Genomic DNA, 21,390 nt, shown 5'->3' with positions numbered 1-21,390 from the left:
TAATGTAAACTGACAACTATTGCTAAAGTAAATATACTTGACTACGTACATACTGTAGATATAGAGGAGTCTATATGAAAAAATCCTGTAATATACAGGTATACAGCACTTGTCAAGATTACTGGAAACCACAGGAGATATTTAAGGTTGAAACAAAGCTGTCCACTCAACTGAAGTGTCTTCATACAAGGCCATAATATTTTACCAACACACACAGGTTGCTATTCTCAGAGCAGCAGAAGTCAATCACCCAATCTGTCCCCCTAAATGCGTTCATTCTTCTAGTCCACATACTGTCACATAGACTTCACAATCAAATCTAACAGTTACTTCAACTGTCAAAAGTACAAACTAACAATTATCCACTACACTACAACAGTGAATGCTAGTAATCACACTACACATTGAGAACCCCATAGAACCGAGCTGCTAAGATTACTGATTAACAGCTCCTCAACATGACTGGAATGGGGAGATACCTTGAATTGTACAAGAGATGTTTTGTGACATAAACCCACTATATAAAATTGTACTTCAAGTGGAAATACAAGAACAAGTTCACATATTCATACTGAGCCTTTTTGAAACATATGAATATAGGGTTATATTATTTTGGACAAGGATTCACAACTTGACTGGACTACAACACAAACATTGAGAAGCACAGAGTGAGTAGTCTCAGTGTGCCTCTCAATACCTTGTTGAACATGTGTGTTCTATCAAATGCACATCCACTGCTCTTTGGGGTGACACTGAGAAATAAAACAGCAGGAAAACCACCACATTTTGCGAAGACAGTTAAAAAAAAAATATGGAATACCGAAAACAATTGGTAAGGTAAAAATACTCAGGGCTTCATGCTTGGCTATTATTTTTTACCAACCCACACAGGTTGCTATTCCAAGACTAACAGAATTCAGTTACCCAATCTGTCCCCCTAAATACTTTCGTCCTTATAATCCACAGGTATACAGCACTTGTCAAGATTATTGGAAACATGGGCGATGTTTATTCTGGAACAAAGTTGCCCACACAACTCAAGAGTCTTCATACGAGGCCATAATATTTTAACAACACACAAGGGTTGCAATTTTGAGAACAGCAGAATTCAATCACCCAGTCTGTCCCCCTAAATACCATCGTCCTTATAGTCCACATCCTGTCACACAGACTTCACAGTCAAATCTAACAGTAATATCAACCACCAAAAATACAAACTAACAACTATCAGTTTTACTCCAACAGAGAATGTTAGTAAATCGCCCTACAGAATGAGAACCCCTGAAATCTTACCGGTTGAGCAGGTTCTCCTTTTGAGGCCGAGTTGGAACTCTGATTGTGCACTGCTGGCTTTTCAAGTGTTGACAGGTCAATGACAGAGTTCTCTGAAATGTTGGTACTGGATGTGCCCTGTAAAAAGACAATCAAACCATGAGGAGGAATCCATTAGAAGGAGTTGCTAAGATTACCAATTACAAACTCCTCAACAAGCTTGGGATGGCTTTGTACCCTGCATGGTACAGGAAGTTTTTTGTGACAGAACACCACTGTACAGTATACCTTTGCAATACACGTTTTTATACATGCATTCATACTGGGAAATACTGGAAGGGGGGAGTTACAACTAAAAAATAACAAATCAAAAAAGGACTACTCCTCCCTAATAACGACAACATCTTTACCTACAGAAGGCATCACGATAGTGAGGCTTTTTGAAATATATGTATAGGATTATATTACTGTGGACAAGGATTCACAATTTGACTGGAGTAGAACACACACACAAGTAATTGAGAAGCATAGAGTGAACAGTCTCGGTGCAACTCTTAATAGACTGTTGAACATGTGTGTTCTATCAACTGCACATCCGCTGTTCTTCAGGGTGACACAGAGAAATAAGACCGCAGTAGAAACACTGCATTTTGAAAAGACAGTTTTTAAAAAAAAATATGGCATACCGAAAACTATTAGCAAAAAAAAAAAACATAACTACATCTATAAAAATTAGTCTATATCAAATAATCCTGTAGCCTATACAGGTATACAGCACTTGTCAAGATTATTGGAAACATGGGCGATGTTTATTCTGGAACAAAGTTGCCCACTCAACTCAAGAGTCTTCATACGAGGCCATAATATTTTAACAACACACAAGGGTTGCAATTCTGAGAGCAGCAGAATTCAATCACCCAGTCTGTCCCCCCAAATACCATCGTCCTTATAGTCCACATCCTGTCACACAGACTTCACAGTCAAATCTAACAGTAATATCAACCACCAAAAATACAAACTAACAACTATCAGTTTTACTCCAACAGAGAATGTTAGTAAATCGCCCTACAGAATGAGAACCCCTGAAATCTTACCGGTTGAGCAGGTTCTCCTTTTGAGGCCGAGTTGGAACTCTGATTGTGCACTGCTGGCTTTTCAAGTGTTGACAGGTCAATGACAGAGTTCTCTGAAATGTTGGTACTGGATGTGCCCTGTAAAAAGACAATCAAACCATGAGAAGGAATCCATAAAAACAAGTTGCTAACATTACCGATTATCAGCTCCTCAACATGCTTGGGGTGTGGGTATGGAGTCACCCAAGATGTTTTATGACATAAAACCACTGTATACCTTTTGCAGTACAAATTGATATACAATAGCAGGTCCATACATTCATACTGAGACGTACTGGGAAAATGGATTTACAATTAGGAAGAAAAAAATGCTAATTTCTTAAAACATCTTTATGTACACAATGTATTACAATATTAAGACAAATTATTGCCCACAATAATATTGAGAATAAATTCACAATTGTTTGGACTTTGACACAGAGAAAATGGCTGGAATCTAGTAAACATGTTTTTCTAATTGCATGTTTTTTAATAGGCCACAAGTAGTCACAAATTAAGAAAAAAGTTTATAAAAAAACTCATATCTATTTAAGGTTCTACATGTGTCACGTGTTTCCATGACAATCATAAAAACATCACATCTTGCAAAAATACAAGGTTTCGCCCTTTTAATTAATGTAAAGAAAACAGCTTTTATGTCACCAACAACATTATTGGGAGAAAAGTATTAGGGACACAATTTTAAAATCTTAGTTTTTATTAAAGTCATGTCCAGAAGTCAAAGGATAATATTTCAACTTTCAAAATAAATACAATACAGTATAGGCTGTTTTTGAAAACACTTAAAATCTCCCCTGTTTGGCTCGTTTTACAATACAAGTCAGACTCTTAGCATTAATGCTTTGTGATGGTTAGTCACGAATTCAACTGTAGAGATAGAAGCACTAGTAAAAAAAAATCTGTTTTGCTTGTAATATGAATTAATGGTTTCACTTGTGAGTCTGCGTCATACTGTTAACTGTAATATTTAAGAATGACTGATAACAAGAGCATACCGTTTTCTTTAGATAAATTCCCATATACTGTACTAGTGTATGTCTAGCACGACTAACTTACCCTGCCTTTTTTAATTGTTTGCCGCCATGGAAGATTGCATCCTCCATAGTCATAAGTAATTTCTTCTTTTGGAAAGATGTCTCTTAAAGCAAATATGCAAAGATGGGGTCTATGATTAACTTCAATCTTCTTCATTCTGCAATTGGGATTTGGGTCATCATTTACCAGGCGGCCTAGACTTCCATCCTCGATACCTGCATCCATGCTTAAAAGAAAAGAAACGCAATCTCAGGTTTTTCCAATAAAAGTGTATATCGTAGTACAAAGACTATAAGATGCTGCTTACCAGAAAGACTTAGACTTGTGTGTGAAGTAGTAGGCAAACGTTGAAGAAAGCGAACTTTTTTTTTTAATAGTTTTTCTTCTCTCAGAAGTAAACCTCTGTATTCTAGAACAAAGCTTCCCTTTGTAATCAATTCTTTTGCAAAAACGCCACGTCCTAAAAATGAATTGGAAATAAACACACTGCAAGCACTTTAAAATAAAATACTTTATTAAGAGTACGTAGAATTATTTCTTACCTTTTATTGTGTCAATGAACTTGACTTCAACGTGGTCTTTGTCAAGTTGAGCCAGAATATATATCTCTGCTTCATTTAATGGAGACACTCTCCTTCTTTCTTTCTTTCTCCATTGCAGTCCTGATTTATTAAGGAAGTGGTTTGCAACAAAATTTCAATACAACAGCACGTGTACGTTATGTGTACACCTTCCTTATCACGGTCACATTTGACTCGCATATAGCTATAACCATATAACGTGTCTCAAAACACCGCCATTACACGTGCTTCTAAACACGTGTCTAAAATCATAAAGACCGTCTAACACACTCAAAAAATGCAACAATAATCACGGAAACACTCATCATATATTCTACAAGAATTTGGCTATTACAGCACAATATTCTACAATATGAAAACCTTTAGGCAAGATCAGATTATATTAGACAATCATGGCTGGTCTTTACATCGGTGATTTATGAAAAGTCAAAATCCAAACATTTAATTTAAGGACATACCAACATCATATATGTAATACTCTTTTACTAATAAACAGTCTTAAAATTATTGATTTATATCGGGGGGAAAAAAACAGTAACTTCGCCACTTTCCAGAAACACTTACGCACCTTGCAGTACACGCCAGCACATGCGCACAACGAGTTTGTGTGACTCTGTGTGAGTAACTGCAATACCACGACCGGCCTACAGGGGCGCGGGAAAAAAATGAGCACACACAGGTTACACACAAGATTCAGGGTTCAATTGGGACTTGCGGAAAAAAAGTGCGGGCGGGCTCTAGAAAGTGATAAAACGTAAGAAAATGCAGCCCGAATTATGAGGACATTAGGTGTGTCCTTGTAATTCGAGATGTCCTTATAACGTCGGTGAAATGTCAGGTGTGTTCTTTTAAAGCATATATACGCACGCACGCACACACACACACACACACACCACCCACCCCCTATCCTCCCCATCCCTTCCCTGTCAGCTGCCCGACTCTCTCTCTCTCTCTCTCTGCGCTTGCTCGTGCAGCATTGTTTTTAAAATGAGTTTTAAGCACAGCGGAAAAAAGGAACATTAGAACAAATCCGAAGTGCGTGCAAAAACCAACCACAAGCAACCAAAAAAGTAAGATTGCAGGAGATCACGCTATTAACCTTAAAGCCCGATCGCTGTAAACACTTTTTTTAAAATGAGTTTTAAGCACAGCGGGAAAAAAATGAACGGTTGAAAAAAGAGAAAAGTAACATTGCAACTAATCGCGCTATGAAAAACTCCATCTGTAAACACTTTCATGAGTTTTAAAGCACAGGGAAAAAAGCGAACATTTGAAAAAAGAGAAAAGTAACATTGCAACAATTCATGCTACGAACTGAAAAATTAACTTTTGAAAAATCCGTAATACAAAAACCACTAAGAAAACTAACCCTGTATGAGTCGAGTTCTGGCATGAAGTGTTTTCCTTCAGGTGTTTTCTCTCGTGATTTCTTGGGTTTCTTGTGCTTTTAGCTGTTTAGCTGGTGGGAGTGAAAGCCTCATGCAGCCATTCCAAAAACAAAGTTCTTGTGACCCAACCCTTCGTGTTTGCCCTCCACCTTACTGGCAGTCTGGCTTTGTTTACATGTGCTGCTTGAAAGCACGAGGGTTCTCAGATTGGTAAATGAGTAAACTGGTAAACGGTTTTTCCACCTCTTGTAATTTCTTTCTTTACTTTGATTTCAATTTTCTTCAAAACTTTCTTCTCACCACTCTTCACTTGCTTAGAAGCCAATGGAAGGAGAACAATGAACAGAGCTCTTGCAGCCACGCGGCTCGCTTGCGCTCTCTCTCTCTCTCTCTCAGCCTGCCTGTGGTGGGGGAATGGTGCGCTTGCACGTACAGCCTGCACACAGGCAGGTAAACACGTGCAGCAATCTCCTCCTCCCCCTCCCCAGCATATTCCCTATATGGAAGTTGAATTCTCCTAAACATGGCTTTCTAATCCTCTAGAAGAAACTCAGCCGCGGTCTGCTCATTACCCTCACCCCTATTTACAGGTGAGTCCCACTATTTCTTGCCTGGCTTTTTGACCTCGACCATAAGCTCTAATTCATACTCCTCATTACAGAAGCAACATACCATGGGTCAAAGGCCAGTTTTCATCATCAAGGTCTAGTAAACATGGATCTATTCCACTCGTGCTCTTACCCAACTGTCACTTCACTCACCCTTCATCTTTCCTCAGTGATCTCGTAGAGTGGCTCAGTGCGTCTTTGTCAGATTATGGCTGAGTCTATGTGATCGACCTGGCCACCATGCACTCGTTACTGATAACTACGCCCAAACCCAGCTTTCACTGGCTGAGCGTACACAAAGAGGCGCGGTGGTTTTGGAGGTCCTGCCCTGAATGTCAGCTCACGCACATTCCCCACCTCTAGTTCCCCTCCCTTTAATCGGTATCCCTTTTGAGAGGTTAGTCTTAGACATTGTGGGGCCCCTTGAACCCTCAGCTAGGGGACATAAATATATCTTTGTCATGGTTGATTATGCACCCAATATCCAGAGACCATACTTCTTAGGGTGGCTACATCCAAGATAATAGACCGGGAGTTTATCAGGGTCTTTTTGAGAGGCGGCATCCCCAAAGAAATCATCACGGATCAGGGGCCGCCATTCATCCCGCGGACCTTCAAATGGGTAGCCAAACTACTTTGGATCCGCCACCTCAGAACATCGTTGTACCACCCCCCCCCCGACAGATGGATTAGTTGAGTATTTTAACCAAACTCTCAAACAGATACTGAGAAAGATGGTCCAGACGGACTGGAAAGACAGGGACCAGCTCCTCCCTTTAGTCCTGTTTGCCTTATGTGAAGTATCTTAGGCCTCAACAGGGTTTTCGCCCTTTGAGCTCCTGTACAGAAGGTAGCCTCAGGGACTGCTCAATCTCACTCGGGAGGACTGGGAAGAGGAGGCCCGACTGCCTTCCCAAAGTGTGCTAGAGCATGTCGCTGAGCTTAGGGACCGCTTCGAGCGGCTGTCCGGGAACATTTAGAAGCAGCACAGTGTGCGCAGGCCTGACTGTACAACCGGAACTCCCACCTCCGAGAGTTCCACCCTGGCGACAGAGTCATGGTACTTACCCTACAAGCCATTCCAAGCTCCTAGCACACTGGCAGGGACGATTTGAAATCCGTGAAAGAAAAGGATTTGTAGATTATCTGGTCTATCAACCCAATCAGCATCCAAAACGTCAACCTACTAAAGCTGTTGATAGACCATAGGAGTCAGTGGCTGCTTCTGCTGTTTCCTTATTTACGGATGTTGAACAACTAAACTATGGAGATAACTCCTGAACAGAGACGTTAGATAGTGGATATAAGAAGCTTGGTGGAGGAGGTAATCAGAACACAGCCAGGCCACACTTCAATAATAACCCACGATATTGTCACAGAGACAGGGGTAGTTATGTGGGAGTGTCCCTATCGACTTCCGGATGCCAAAAGTGCAGAGATGGAGCGGGAAATAGGTTGGATGCTGGATCTGGGCATGATAGAGGTTTGTCACAGCGCCTGGTCCAGCTCAATTGTCTTAATTCCTAAGTCGGATGGGAGTTGGCGCTTTTGTAATGACTTCTGCTGGCTTAACCAAATTTCCCTTTTCAATGCCTATCCGATACCAATGGTGAACAACCTGCTGGGTGCTTGCTACCTCTCCACCCTTGACATGACGAAGGGCTACTGGCAAGTCCTCTTAACTAAGACAGCGAAAGAGAAGACCGCGTCTAGTTACCCTAGTGGCCACTGGCAGTACCGTGTTCTTCCCGTTGGGCAGCATAGGGCTCCAGCGACTTTCCAACGTCTGGTGGGCAACTGTACCAGTCCCATAATAACTATAGCGCTGCCTACCTTGACGATGTTGTCATATTTGCCCGTACCTGAGAAGAAAACCTACTACACGTGCAAGACATCCTCAGTTCCATACACAAAACCAGGCTCCAGATCAATCCCCAAAAGTATCATTTTGGATTGACCGAGGCAAGGTATTTGGGCTATGTGGTGGGTGGTAGACAGATCAAACCACAGTGGTCCAAAATAGGCACCATTGGCAACAGGCCCAGACCACAAACAAAAAGACAAGTGAAGGCTTTCTTAGGTTTAACGGGATACTACCGCCAGTTCGTGCCCCATTTCTCTGAATGAGCTGCACCTCTAACTGAATCTTGTGACCGAGGCTGCATTTAGTAACTTAGAAGAGGCCCTGATTTCTGCTCCGATATTAAGGTCACTTCATTTCTCTAGTCCTTTTATTCTCCAGACCAACACCTCGGATACCGGCCTGGGTGCCATGTTAAACCAAGTCGTGGGAGGAGCTAAACACTCTGGTATGTATCTCAGCCGGAAACTGATGGACTGGGAGATGAGATATGCCATAATTGAACACAAAGCCCTTGCCATCAAATGGGCGGTAACCCAACTACAATTTTTCCTGGGATGCGAATTCACCTTAGTCACGGATCACGCATCCCTGCAATGGCTCTACGCTGCTCCAGACTCTAATCTGTAAATAACAAGGTGGGTTCCTGAGGTTGCAACAATATATCTAAGGTAATACACCAAAAAGAATCCCTTCATGCCAACGTGGACAACCTCTCCTATATCCACGTTCTGTGGTCAGACGAGTATATATATATATATATATATATATATATATACACATATATATACACACACACACACACACATACATATACAGATATATATACACATATACACACACACACTTTTCAGATCATTTTATTACATTCTCCAAACAGAATCTAAAATTCAGCAAAGGTAATTTAATTAAAAAGAGAAATTAGAAAGGGAACTAAAAAGGATAGAATAATCTTTCAGCTAACAAATCCTAACTAACTATTGTGTTTTTCTGCTATAATAACTTACTTGAAGATCAGATCATTTGTTGAGATGAGTTCATGCATAAATCTAAAGAACTCCATAGGACTGACAAACTTTTTCTTGAAATTCTATTTTTAAACAGCACTCTTTATCAAGGACACAAATGTACAAGTATAATGCAACAACAGAAAGTTGAAAACCCTTACAACAACACACATGAAGCACATTAAACACTCAGCAAGTTCAATCCATTTCTAAGTTTCACACAATAAGGTCAAGACCACCCTTTCATGCTCATAACCCCCCGACCCTAAAGCTTACACACACTTATTTTTAACTTACCTTTTGTGGATTTCCCTGAAGTTGATGGCTGATCTTCCGGAGTTCTAACAGTTGAAACTTCTTCAGTCCTTTTTGTGTCAGACTCTAATGATTCAGACTTCACATTGATAAGAGACTCTGGTGATGGACAGTGTCTGAATTGAGAACAGACTAACTCAGTCACTGCTCCACCTTGTTGTTCTTCCTTGACACTCTCAGTTCTTTTGGATTTGTGTACCTTAATGTTGACAGACTCCTCTTCAGCCTCTTCTTTAATGCCCACTGACCCCAGTTCACATTCCTCATCCTTAATGTCCAGACTTGCCTGTTTAGGTTGGACACACTCCCGTTCACACTCCTCCTCCTTAACATTTGGTGTCCTTTTGTCCATAATATTCATGCTGGCCTCACATTCCTCCTTTTTTACACCCATCTAGGCCTAACAGTAAAGGGCAGCGTTTTCTCTCTGTCTCTCCCTGTGGAAAAAACAGAATTTAATTCCAGCAAACTTGAAACTTTAAGATCTAAAGACATTTGTGTTGAATTTTACAACCTCTCAGTTAAAGTCTAAATCAAGTAAGACAAACAGCACATTGACAGTAATTCACTACTCTTCACTTAAAAGTATCAGATGTAAAACAATCTGTGGAGTGGACTGAGGGTTCAATAGACTGGAAGAAGACGTTCATCTCCCACAGTCGTGGGTCAGCAGTTTCCATTGCTTGGATTAAACATCTGATAATGTTGGGGTCCTACAAGAGTGTTATCAGTTATGTGGAGGAATATTTAAACATGTAGGGCCTTAGGATTGTTGAAAGACAGATACATTGTTGAAGATTTCAATTAAGGATAAATATGCTTTATTAATAATTGAAGGGCTATTAGCTATGAAGAGTCTAGGCCTGAGGCAGCTTTAAAAGGGCACCATTTATTTTAGCAGAAGGGCCCTGGTCTGCCTGCCTGCCTCTCTACTTGCTTTGTTTAAAACTTCTGTGGCTCAGGGACGTTATGCTCTCTAATGAAGCAAGCAGGCAGATTTTGCTTAGGGAAAGTAGGTGCTGATCTTCTCACTGACAGAAGACGAAAGAAACTGCATGCAGGGCCTATGCCTGCGAGCTTTCTGGCTAGTACATAAACATACAAGCACTCAAATGGCATTTAGATCGATTAGGGCTCATCAATACTTTGGGCAATAAAGTTAAAATAAAATGCATTATGACATTTAGCTGGTCTGAGCTATAGGGGTCCATTATTGAAGGTTAGAGACCTTTCCCTGCACACAGAGATGTCCGTGAAGTAAGCAGCAGCTTAGCCCTGTCAGCCGTGTGCCCAGCTGCGTGCTACGACTTAACAGCACCTCTGTCTGCGTTCATAGGCTTTTATATTAGCACACACACATTTTATATATATTAGCATTAGCATTTAAGCTTATACTGCATGGCAATGCTTCTTTGTATATCCTAATGATAAAACTAAAGTTACAGCAGAACATATCAGTTAGCTTAAAGAATCATTTGATACAGGCTTCACTTTTTTCCTTCTTTCAAACATGAAGCACCATGTCACGGCCGCCCACAGCTTGGCCCTTATCAGTGAAGTGGTGTGCTGCCGCTTACTGGCACAGTCACCGATTATTTCAGCCTTACCGGGATGCTAGTGCAACAAGTAAACATTAACTTGATTATTAATTAGGCAGTCCAGTTTTCATGTGGTTGCTCCCGATTCCCACTTAATTGTTAAGAATTGATTAACCAAAAGGCTGTCAATCTTAAACAGCTCGGGATTAAGACGTGAGAATGAAGAGAGGGGTAATCAGGTGATGCTCACCTCCAGGTGGCAAATATGTCCATCAAGCTAAAGTGGTTGTTATGACGTGGTCTACTGGGAAGAAGATTATTGTGGGGAAGTCTACAGGGGAAAGGGTATTGTTATGAGAAGGTCTGCAATGCCAGGGGCCTCATGCATAATGTCATGCAAAGAATTCACATTAAAACATGGTGTACAGACAAAAGTGGAAATGTGCATATGCACAAAAAAATTCAGATGTATAAATCTGTGTGAACGCCAACTTCCACTACATAAATCCCAGTCAGTGTGAAATGTAATGCTAGTGCACGCTACGGTCACCCCACCCCGACTCCTCCCAGAATTACACCTCTTTGAATATGCAAATCAATATAAATGTTCCCTTATGTTTTGCATTCTGTGAACGAACATTGGCAAAAGCACAGGGGGGGAAAAAAAGAATTTCAGCGAATATCAAGTAGATGCAATGAAAAACATACTATTTGTTGGTTTAAGCAGTGATCTAAAAAACAAAGGAAAGTTGATCGAGTGGCAGAGAAACTGGAAAGTTCAAGTTCGCAAAGTCGCACAGTGCCCGAAATTAAAAAAGAAATGGTCAGATATCACAGTTGCCGTGAAAATGCGAGTCGTAGCCCACTGTCCGAGAGTCATATAGAAGCGTATTAGGGTACAAAGGAAAGAAAAAAACTGGGACAAAGTGGGGAAAAAAAGGTTGAAATTTCCACTTTAATCATGTAGAGAAAAGCCAAGCAAAATGACACCTTTTATTGGCTAACTAAAAAGATTACAGTATGCAAGCTTTCGAGGCAACTCAGGCCCCTTCTTCAGGCAAGATGCAATTACATCTAACATCGGAAAGGTGTAAATGAAAGGGGAGCTTAAATCTGAAGGAAAGCACAGCCTGCAACAGGCGGAGACAAGCAGGTGAAATAAGAGTTCTGCAAGTTTAGGCTGGTCAAAGGCGTACTTGTTTAATTATTCTGGATGTGCCCAATGGACAGCGGCATAGAACCAATAATATCACAGTACTCAGAGTTAAAAGGCACCTGTTGACTTACCCAGAAAAATCATTCATCATTTGCTTTAATGAGAAGGTCTTAGCAATGAAACAAAATGTCAGGATTCTCTGGTTTCTGAGTAAATCGGAAGAGAATCAGATGCAGAACGTCTTTTTGAAGGCACCACAGAAGCATTCCGAAAATCTGTTCTGTGTAAACTTGTAGATCAAAAAGAGGGGCAGTGGTAGAGGGGAAAAAATGTCCCAAACTATGTTATGAAAGGATTGGTGGGTTTGTGGCAAGTTTTAGTAATGAAGATAACAAGCTAACAACTCCAAATGATGAAAATACTGATTATGAAAGTGAAGTACAAAATCAGATCTGTAAAACGCTATAGCTGTCCATAGCACGTCTGGGGTAACTCGATGCCAAAATGAGTTCAGGTAAAACAACTGTGATTTTATAATTATCACCTTTTGCCTTTGAATAAGACATTATTAAATGAATTCAAATTATATTTGAATAGCAATATTCAATCTGATAGCTCTATTGTGTAAAAAGAATACATAAAAATGCAAGTTTGACAAATGAGAGGGACCATTCGATTCATCAATTCAGTTTGTTTCACTAAGGTTTCAGCTGTCCAAAAACTCTCACCCAGACATTTCTTAAGGGTTGTCAAGGTTTCTGCATTTAGTTCCAGATTCCCACAACTCTGCTTCCTGGCTTCAGTCCTAAACGCACGTCCCCTTAACTTACACTGGTATGTTTGAGTATGTGATTCACGGTCAAGTTGCAAGATTCCTGCTGGATCTCCTTTATCAATGTCTTTGAGGATTGTAAATACCTGGATGAGGTCCCCACACAGTCTCCTTTGATAGAGACTTAGCACGTTTCATTTACTGAGTGTCACAGTAGAACATGTCCTTAAGTCCTGGGATGCACCTGAATGCTGTCCTCTTTTCCACTCCAAATCCTGCAATGTCCTTCTTGTAATGTTACTTTAAATAATTAACAAAATCTTCTCTATCTTCCTCAATCCAATTCTTTTCTAAGATAAACATCAATCTAGGCTGCACGGTTTGAAGACTCATTGATTGACACGTATAATGTAGGCACTGGGTATCAGCAAGGGGGTTACAAATAAAACTGCCTGTTAAAGAGGTCTGCTTACTGTAATGATGGACAGCAGCCAAATGGTACAAATCTTAATGAGCATTTGCTGAGCTTACATTAGAAGCTCTAAAACAGACAATTACTTTACTGCGGTTTTCAAAAACTCAAAGTAAATTTCAAGTTTGAGTTTCATCTTGTGGAAGTAAACATACACAAACAAAAAACAAATCATAATAAACAGATTCATATTTAACACAGTACCCCTATTAAATCCCAGCTCCTACAGTACTGTGACTTTAGTGTGGTGGAGGTCTTCTGTAATTCAGTCACCCTTTCAGCTCCAATGTCTGGAGATCTGGCCTAACCTGACTGACCAATCAATTATGGGTAACCCTAAGGGAAGGAGACAGACAAACAACAACCCATTAATGACCTTCATGAGAAATCTACTTAAATAAAAGAGAACCTTACCCAGAAGACGAATGCCACCTAAGAGTTTGTAGTGGTAAATGGGGGTGACCTGCAATGCCTGGTTGGGCTCATCATGATAAAGCTACATGCAGCAGACACCTGGGACTCCGTTTCCACCTCACCACCATCATCAAGGTCAAAAACACAAACAGATGCCACTGGGATATGGGATGAAAACCAGAGTACCTGTAAAGGGCAGGAACCAACTATGGGAAAACTGCATAGACCATAAACAGACTGGGGTTCAAATTCAGTCTGCTGGAATTATGAGACAGTAACACTAACCACAAATCTCTATTCACTCCTCATAAACATGTGAAAAAGCACTACCAGCAACTGTGTTACCCTTATTTATTTATGTATGTATTTCATAGGACGTGTGCTTTTTATATTATTTGTCCTTGTTTATTGTTCTTGCTCCGTTTACAGATGTAGCTTTTACAATTTCATTGTATTGGCATGACAATAAATGCTTCTGTCCTTCACATTAAGCAGGTTTTAGAATGTCTGGCCATGTTTATACTTTTACTGGCACGTTAACAGATGTATACAGCCGCAGCATGGCAGCACAACAACATTCTCCCGCTATACACGTGTATTCGTTCACAGCTCGTACTCAATCCGACTCTTTCCACTGCCGCGGACTCTGAATTGTTCAGTTCGTTTTTGTCTTTTACTAACCAGAAGCATAAAGGCCGACTCCGGACTGAGGAAGATGAAAGGGACGTAAAAAGTAATGCGCCGCCTCTATGAATTCGACGATCCGAGAAAGACACGACTGTAGGAATAAACGCACAAGAATGAAGAGGGGCAGGCGGCGATTTGCAGTAGAAACGGGACTCGAAAACGTGAAGTGAACCTCATACAAAAACACCGGTGAACGGGCAGATTCACTCAAGCAAAAGCCGATGGGGGGCTCACGGGCACGAACGCGCGGCTCGTATCTGACTCACGTCAAATGCACCAACTGTAAGTGGAGAAAAAGAAAACTCACGCATGCATAAAGGCGGCGTTCTCGAACCCGGAGAACTTACCCTCTCTCACGGATGAGATATATATATATATATATATATATATAATATATTTTTTAACTCGCTTCGCCCCCCATCACTTGCAAACAGCTCGACAGCAGTCTTTCCTCTCGTGTACTGCCGAGTATGCGGCTGTTGCGCGGCTCCAGTTTCCGTCGCTTGGATGACGTCACACGGTACGTACATATGTAGATATCGACTGTTTGCAAATCAGAGGAAGCACGTTGATGACCAGAGAGGACTTCAATCTTGAATGTTAGCGTTATATTCAGGGGGCTTTGTCCCAGACTGTGTAAATAACATTGTTAAAATCTAGCATTGTGTAGATTAATATGTCGCGCTTATTTACTTAGTTTAAATGCTTGTTTATATCCTGTACTTCAATTAGCTACACCACCATTAAACGGAATTACAAAGAAACTATAGTTTCAACCACATATTTGCAACTGTGTTGACTTAGTAAAATTATTATAATAGGAACGGCATTGGGTAAAAAAAGAGAGTTCGTGACAACATTAGGGGCTCTCACCACATTAGAAAATCGAAAAATGAAATTACAGTGACAGAATACTGAAGAAAATTCCTATGCAGTACAACCACTCGACTCAGAGCTGCCTCTGTCAACAGGTTCGACCCCAGAAACACCTGTGAAGAGTCTTGAGACGAAAAGGGTGAAAAGAAATGTTCAGATTTCCCTAAAGGTATTGCAACAAAATATCATTAAAATTCTGGGTGCTAAAATTGATGACTTGGGGGGAGCTGTTAAAGCCAGTATCTACTCTCTCGCTCTCTACCTGTATACTGTAAAATCCTAAGCCTAAAAGTGCAACGATTTTATGACATTTTTTTGGTCACGCTTTAAATCGAGCTTATTTTAAAACCTACATATAAATGTTTGGTATCATTCTTTTCAGAATTTATCGAAGTTTAATGTGATGTTAGATTTTCATATTCTGCCCGGGGTTTGTTTCCTGGGATTGGCTCCAGCAGACACCCGTGACCCTGCAGTTAGGATATAGAGGGTTGGATAATGGATGGATGGATTTCAATAATTTATTTTAATAATTTAATTCAATAAATTACATTATTTTTGATCGAGTAAACTTTCTTTCACAGGAACAAACTATTAAAAAAAGAATCTATTCATAACACCAATGTTTGTATTTAGGTGATTTAGTCAGCTTAAGGTCAAGTTTCGATAACCCTTTGCATACCACTTTAGTTTTCACGCAATTCTTCCTGTTATTTTAAAGACTCATTTTTAATTTTTTTTTTTTAAATCTATAAGATTGTCAGTTAAAACGAATGGATTGTTTATTTAGTCTCTTATAAATAAATACTTATCGAGCATACTGGACCTCAGTTTAATAGGAATACTCCAATCAGTAAGTGAGTAAATATTTTATTCTCATTTCATGACTTTTACTCCATTAAATAATAATTCATTTTTCTTTTACATATTTATAGAATTTCACGATTTTGACACCAATAAATAATAATTTTTCTTTTGTACATTTACGGATTTTACTAATATTCTGGCCAAAACTGGGGGTTGGGTGCCAAAGGCACCGGGGGGCTCCGCCCACCCCAGGGTTAAATATATATAGCTTTAAAACAAGTATTGACTTTGTTCTCAGAGACGTACATGAGCTTAAAAAACATGTTATGTGAAATGAAAAATTCATGTAACATAAATGAGCTCCGAATAATGAATGATTTGGGGCGGTAGAATCACAGATGTTATCTGTGGCTTTATGGCGTACCATGAAAAGCCTCACAGCAAATTATAAAGTAACTGAAATTTGTAGTGCTTTTCTTCCTGAAGCTAATCAAAATAAGCACATGGGAAACAGCATTGCTCATCACATTGGAAAAAGTAGAGAGTTCTAATGGCAATTTACACGTTAATCCGCGAGCAATCATCATTAGAACTGGTATCCGGTCAACCAGAGACAGTATTTGGAAGGAAGCTAAGAATTGTACACTCTTCTAGTAGCACAAATTCTTTTATTTACACATAAGTAATAACGCTTTTAGGGGATACTAATAAAAGAAAGGGAAATCAAATCCTAACAGGTGGTGGATAATACAGCAAATTCTCTCAAAGATCAGACAGAGATCCAAAAAGCTCTAGAATGTTTAAGATCTTTATCTGAGTGTAAGGTCTGACACTTAATATAAATAAATGCGAGTTATTTGGGCTTTGGAACTGTAAGCAAACTATTTGTGAGATACCAGTGAAAAACACTAACATATCTAGTTGTGAAATATGTAAAAATCAGAAGAAATGGGCCACTCTAAATTTCTCTCCAATCTTAGAAAAAAAACTGAAAAGGTTCAATACTTGGATACTTGGAGATCTTTCACTGAATGGATGAACTCTGCTGTCTAAATCGGAAGGTTTATCAAGGTTGGTATGCACATCAACTGTTTTGGATGTACCTTTGCCTGTGATCAAAGCAGTAGACATCAAATTATTTAATTTTATAGGGGAAAAACAAGCCCTACTATTTAACGAAAGACATAATATCTGAACCCAAAAATAAGGGTAAAGTGGTTTAAACGCTCTTCATTTTAAAACCTCTTAAGACCTTTATTTAAAATTAAGTGGTTACAACATTTTCTCAATAATGAAACACAAATTTGGCACGTTTTCCTCACTTTAGTCTTTTAACAGGTAGGTGGATTGGAATTTCTTCTTAAATGCAACTTGAAAAGTTTTAGGGGAATTTGACCATTTTCCAATTTTTATAAAACGGGTTTTTTCAGTTTGAACACTAATTTATAAACGTAACCTTTCACGTCACAGACATACCATCTTCTAATATAATACGCTACCATGGCTATCCGTTTGTCTGTCCAGGACTTTAAATCATCTGTATCTCACAAACTGTTTGACCTGAAATTTGGTACACATATACTATGCGACATCTACTATCCGCTTTCGGGGTGATGATTGACCTCCAAGGTTATTCCTCTTTTTATTTTATTTTTGAATCAACTCTCAGCAGCGGCCAGCAGGGCGGATGTGCGGCGCAGGCGTACGGGCGTCGTTCTCATACCTACCACCTTCACTGTCACTTCCCCTATATCTTCATATCTTAAATTATTCTTGAGGCAGATTGAAGACCAACTTAAGTGAAAAATTAAAGAAAAATGTGCTAAGTAATTGCAACACAAAACACTGACTTAAATCAGTTTTAACGTGAAAAGTTGCTGACAAAAGAAGAGAAGCAGCGGGCCGGTAGAGTGAAGAAAAGAAGAGCTGCTCAGGAAGCAGCAAACGCATCAACCTCTGAGCATACGAATGATAACCGTACAGAGAAAGAAACATGATGAAAACTAGGAATGCTCAAGTCAAGTGTATTCACTGCATGTTATCTTGCTGTGCACCATTACTAGTCTGGAATAATAAGGATATAAAATTCCAAAACAAATCTGTATTTGTTTAAAAACCTATTTTATTTGTAAATCAGATTGTTAAAGAAGGGAAACTGTTGAGCTATAAAGTACAGTGTTACAATCTCACCTTATGAATTTGATATTGTAAGAAAAGCTCTTCCACAAGAGGTTATTCAGTGGGCTGTCCTGGAATTTCAACTGTAGATGCCACCGATTTCACCTAGCGATATACATATTAGGCACATCATTTGGAAGTCATTTACTCCTACTAAAGTTTTGAGATGGAGTGCAGTATTATTAAGTATTAATTGGAATAAAATATGGTTATTACCTAGCAAAGATATCACAAATTAGGCGAAAGAGGTTTCTTTCAAATTGACACCTATGATTTAGCCTGTTAAGTTTTTATTGCATATCGATTTGAGATTGAAACTGATGACAAATGTGTATTTTGTGAGAAAGATCCAGAAACATTCTCATCTTTTCTAAGAATGTCAATACTCAAAGATGTTCTAGATGGATTTACAAAACTTACTGAATTATTCTGTTAATCTTGTTTGATGTAATAGAGATATACAGTATTTCAATGTTTCAAAAGAAATGATGCTAATTCCAAGATAACATATCTGATAAATCTGTTAATATATTAATAAAACAAAATTGTCTAAACAAAACCAACACTAACATTTTTAAGATTGACCTTAATCATTACCTCCAATCTATAAATGGCTGCAAGAACACCAAAGCCATGAAAACACTGGATATTGTAAATGCACCAAAATTTAAAGTTGACATAACTACAGTATATAATGTGTCCGCATATATACTCAGCAAAAAAAGAAACGTCCCTTTTTCAGGACTGTGCATTTCAACAATAATGTTTTAAAAAACCAAATAACTTTACAGATCTTCATTGTAAAGGGTTTAAACAATGTTTTCCATGCATGTTCAATTAACCATAATTGTAAGAGCCATTTTCCTAGTTCTATAAAATGTATGAATATTTATTAGATGATAATGCATAACATATGGGAGGTTCCTAAAACCCCCGTGAATAGAATTGAGTTGGTATTTTCCTGTCATTTCTTAACAGTTTTTGAGTAAACAATGTTCTTTAGTAAGTGTTTTGCCTTACCTTGTGTAAGGTATAGAGGCATACGGTTTTTTAACCGTGTCCTTTAAAGAATTCGTTTTATGCTCGCGTTCGTGCTTATGCACAGTACTGAGCTTGGCGCATATCTAAGTGCCAACGGCCTAAGGGTCTTTTGAGTGTAAAGTAACTCGTAAATCAAAAAGATCTAAGTTTTGAACCGTATGTTTAAAGCATACAGTAGAAGAAATAAATAACCTTTAAGTACAGAAGTAACCAAAGCTTCATAAGAAAAACTATTCTTTGTGTGTAACTATTTTTCTTTTTATTCTTGTATGGATTATTTGCCTTTAACTTTCACTAAATATTTTTAAAACAAACTTTTGGACTGAGAGATTTCTTCGACACGCGTCTTACCCGTGCCTGACTTCACCTTACGCAAAGCGGCAACAATAATCAATTAACTAACATGCACCTGTGGAATGGTCGTTAAGACCTTAACAGCTTACAGAAAGTAGGCATTTAAGGTCACAGTTCTAAAAACGCAGGACACTAAAGAGACTTGTCTACCGACTGTGAAAGATGCCCAGGGTCCCTGCTCATCTGCGTGAACATGCATTAGGCAGGCTGCAGGGAGGCATGAGGACTGCTGATGTGGCTAGGACAATAAATTGCCATGTCCATACTGTGAGACGCCTAAGACAGTGCTACAGGGAGACAGGAAGGACAGCTGATCATCCTCGCAGTGGAAGACCACGTGTAACAACACCTGCACAGGATCGGTACATCCGAATATCACACCAGCGTGACAGGTACAGGATGGCCACAACAACTGCCCGAGTCACACCAGGAACACACAATCCCTCCATCAGTGCTCAGACTGTCTGCAATAGGCTGAGAGAGGCTGGACTGAGGGCTTGTAGGCCTGTTGTAAGGCAGGTCCTTACCAGACATCACCAGCAACACCACCACCTATGGGCACAAACCCACCTTCGCTGGACCAGACAGGAGTGGCAAAAAGTGCTCTTTCTGCATGACAGCAATGTCAGTGTTCTGCCATGGCCAGCGAAGAGCCCGGATCTCAATCCCATTGAGCACGTCTGGGACCTGTTGTATCACAGGGTGAGCGCTAGGGCCATTCCCCCCAGAAATGTCCAGGAACTTGCAGGTGCCTTGATGGAAGAGTGGGGTAACATCTCACAGCAAGAACTGACAAATCTGGTCCAGTCCATGAGGAGGAGATGCACTGCAGTACTTCAAGCAGCTGGTGGCCACACCAGATACTGACTGGTACTTTTGATTTTGAGCCTCCCTTCATTCAGGGACACATTGTGAAACATTTTTAGTTTATGTCTTATGGTGTTGACTCTTTTAGTGTTCATACAAATATTTACACATTAAGAGTATATATATATATATATAAAGTTTTTTTTTGTATGCCTGTATTATGTACATATTGCACCCCAGATGAAAGGCATTTGTAAGAATTTCATACTTTGATTGTATTTTGTAATTTCTTTAAGTAATAAATCAAGTCAGGCTTGAGTGCAGAGTGTATAAAGACTCCCATCACCAAAAGACAGTGAAGAAGTGATCGAGGTTTAGGGATACCAGAGTTACTGCATGCGACTTAAATCATTAAGTGAGCAGCACAATTATGTCCATAAACCCAACCCCAGAAACTTGTTTGAGTGAATCCCTCTGTAGTGCCCCCCAACCCCACCACATGTCTTTGTCATTTATTAGTGATAAGCAAACACATCACCTCGAGTTCAGAGAAATCATGTAAGTGTTCATGGAAATATCGCCAACCTCGGCGAAATGCATTGAAATCAATGGGGAAGGACTAACTGAACTAGATTTGACTGGATGATACCGGTGCAATCATCTTTAGTGTGTCCCTAAAGGCTAGAGAAACATCTGCCAAATATACTGGACTGATCATTGTGGCCAAAAAGGTGACCTGAGCTGTGTGGCAGCAGTGCCAACCAAAGAGAGATCTGTGAGATCAAAAAGAAAGAACACAGTCAGAGACGTGCAATCATACAGTTCATCAAAACAAAGCAGAAATGCCAAAATCGTACTCATAAGTGAGAAAAACATACGTAGATCTTTTAAAGGCAGAAAATTCAAAGTGGTGTGTCAGGATTGAAGTTGCTGGCCTATTCTATTTTTGTGAAGTCGCACTGAAGGCTCTCCAAACTGTCTATGCTGATGCTTTGCACTTTTTCTTCTATCAAAAAGATAGAAAGGTCTTGCAAATAGTAATAAATCTTTCATTATTATTATTATTGTTTCATAGAGTCTGTTGTGTT

General features: G+C 39.5%; 1 protein-coding gene across 7 annotated transcripts in view; it reads right to left on the bottom strand.

The window, feature by feature from the left end:
- LOC120533395 (gastrula zinc finger protein XlCGF26.1-like) overlaps positions 1-21,390 on the bottom strand; it is a 69,083-nt gene that overhangs the window by 20,266 nt on the left and 27,427 nt on the right. For 3 of the 7 annotated variants that reach the window (XM_039760253.1, XM_039760255.1, XM_039760256.1), the window contains exon 2: positions 9,183-9,637. In XM_039760253.1, coding sequence (XP_039616187.1) covers positions 9,183-9,594 — 412 coding nt within the window. In that variant the 5' untranslated portion in view covers positions 9,595-9,637. Of the gene's footprint in view, positions 1-1,293; positions 1,411-2,366; positions 2,484-3,461; positions 3,667-3,747; positions 3,901-3,982; positions 4,103-9,182; positions 9,638-14,586; positions 14,712-21,390 lie in introns of those variants that run through there. The other 4 variants (XM_039760248.1, XM_039760249.1, XM_039760252.1 and 1 more) reach the window with 4 other exon arrangements.

Source organism: Polypterus senegalus, chromosome 8, assembly GCF_016835505.1.
Source record: "Polypterus senegalus isolate Bchr_013 chromosome 8, ASM1683550v1, whole genome shotgun sequence".
NCBI lineage: Eukaryota > Metazoa > Chordata > Cladistia > Polypteriformes > Polypteridae > Polypterus > Polypterus senegalus.
Note: the sequence above shows the minus strand (reverse complement) of the source record. Positions and strands in the feature narration are given on the sequence as shown.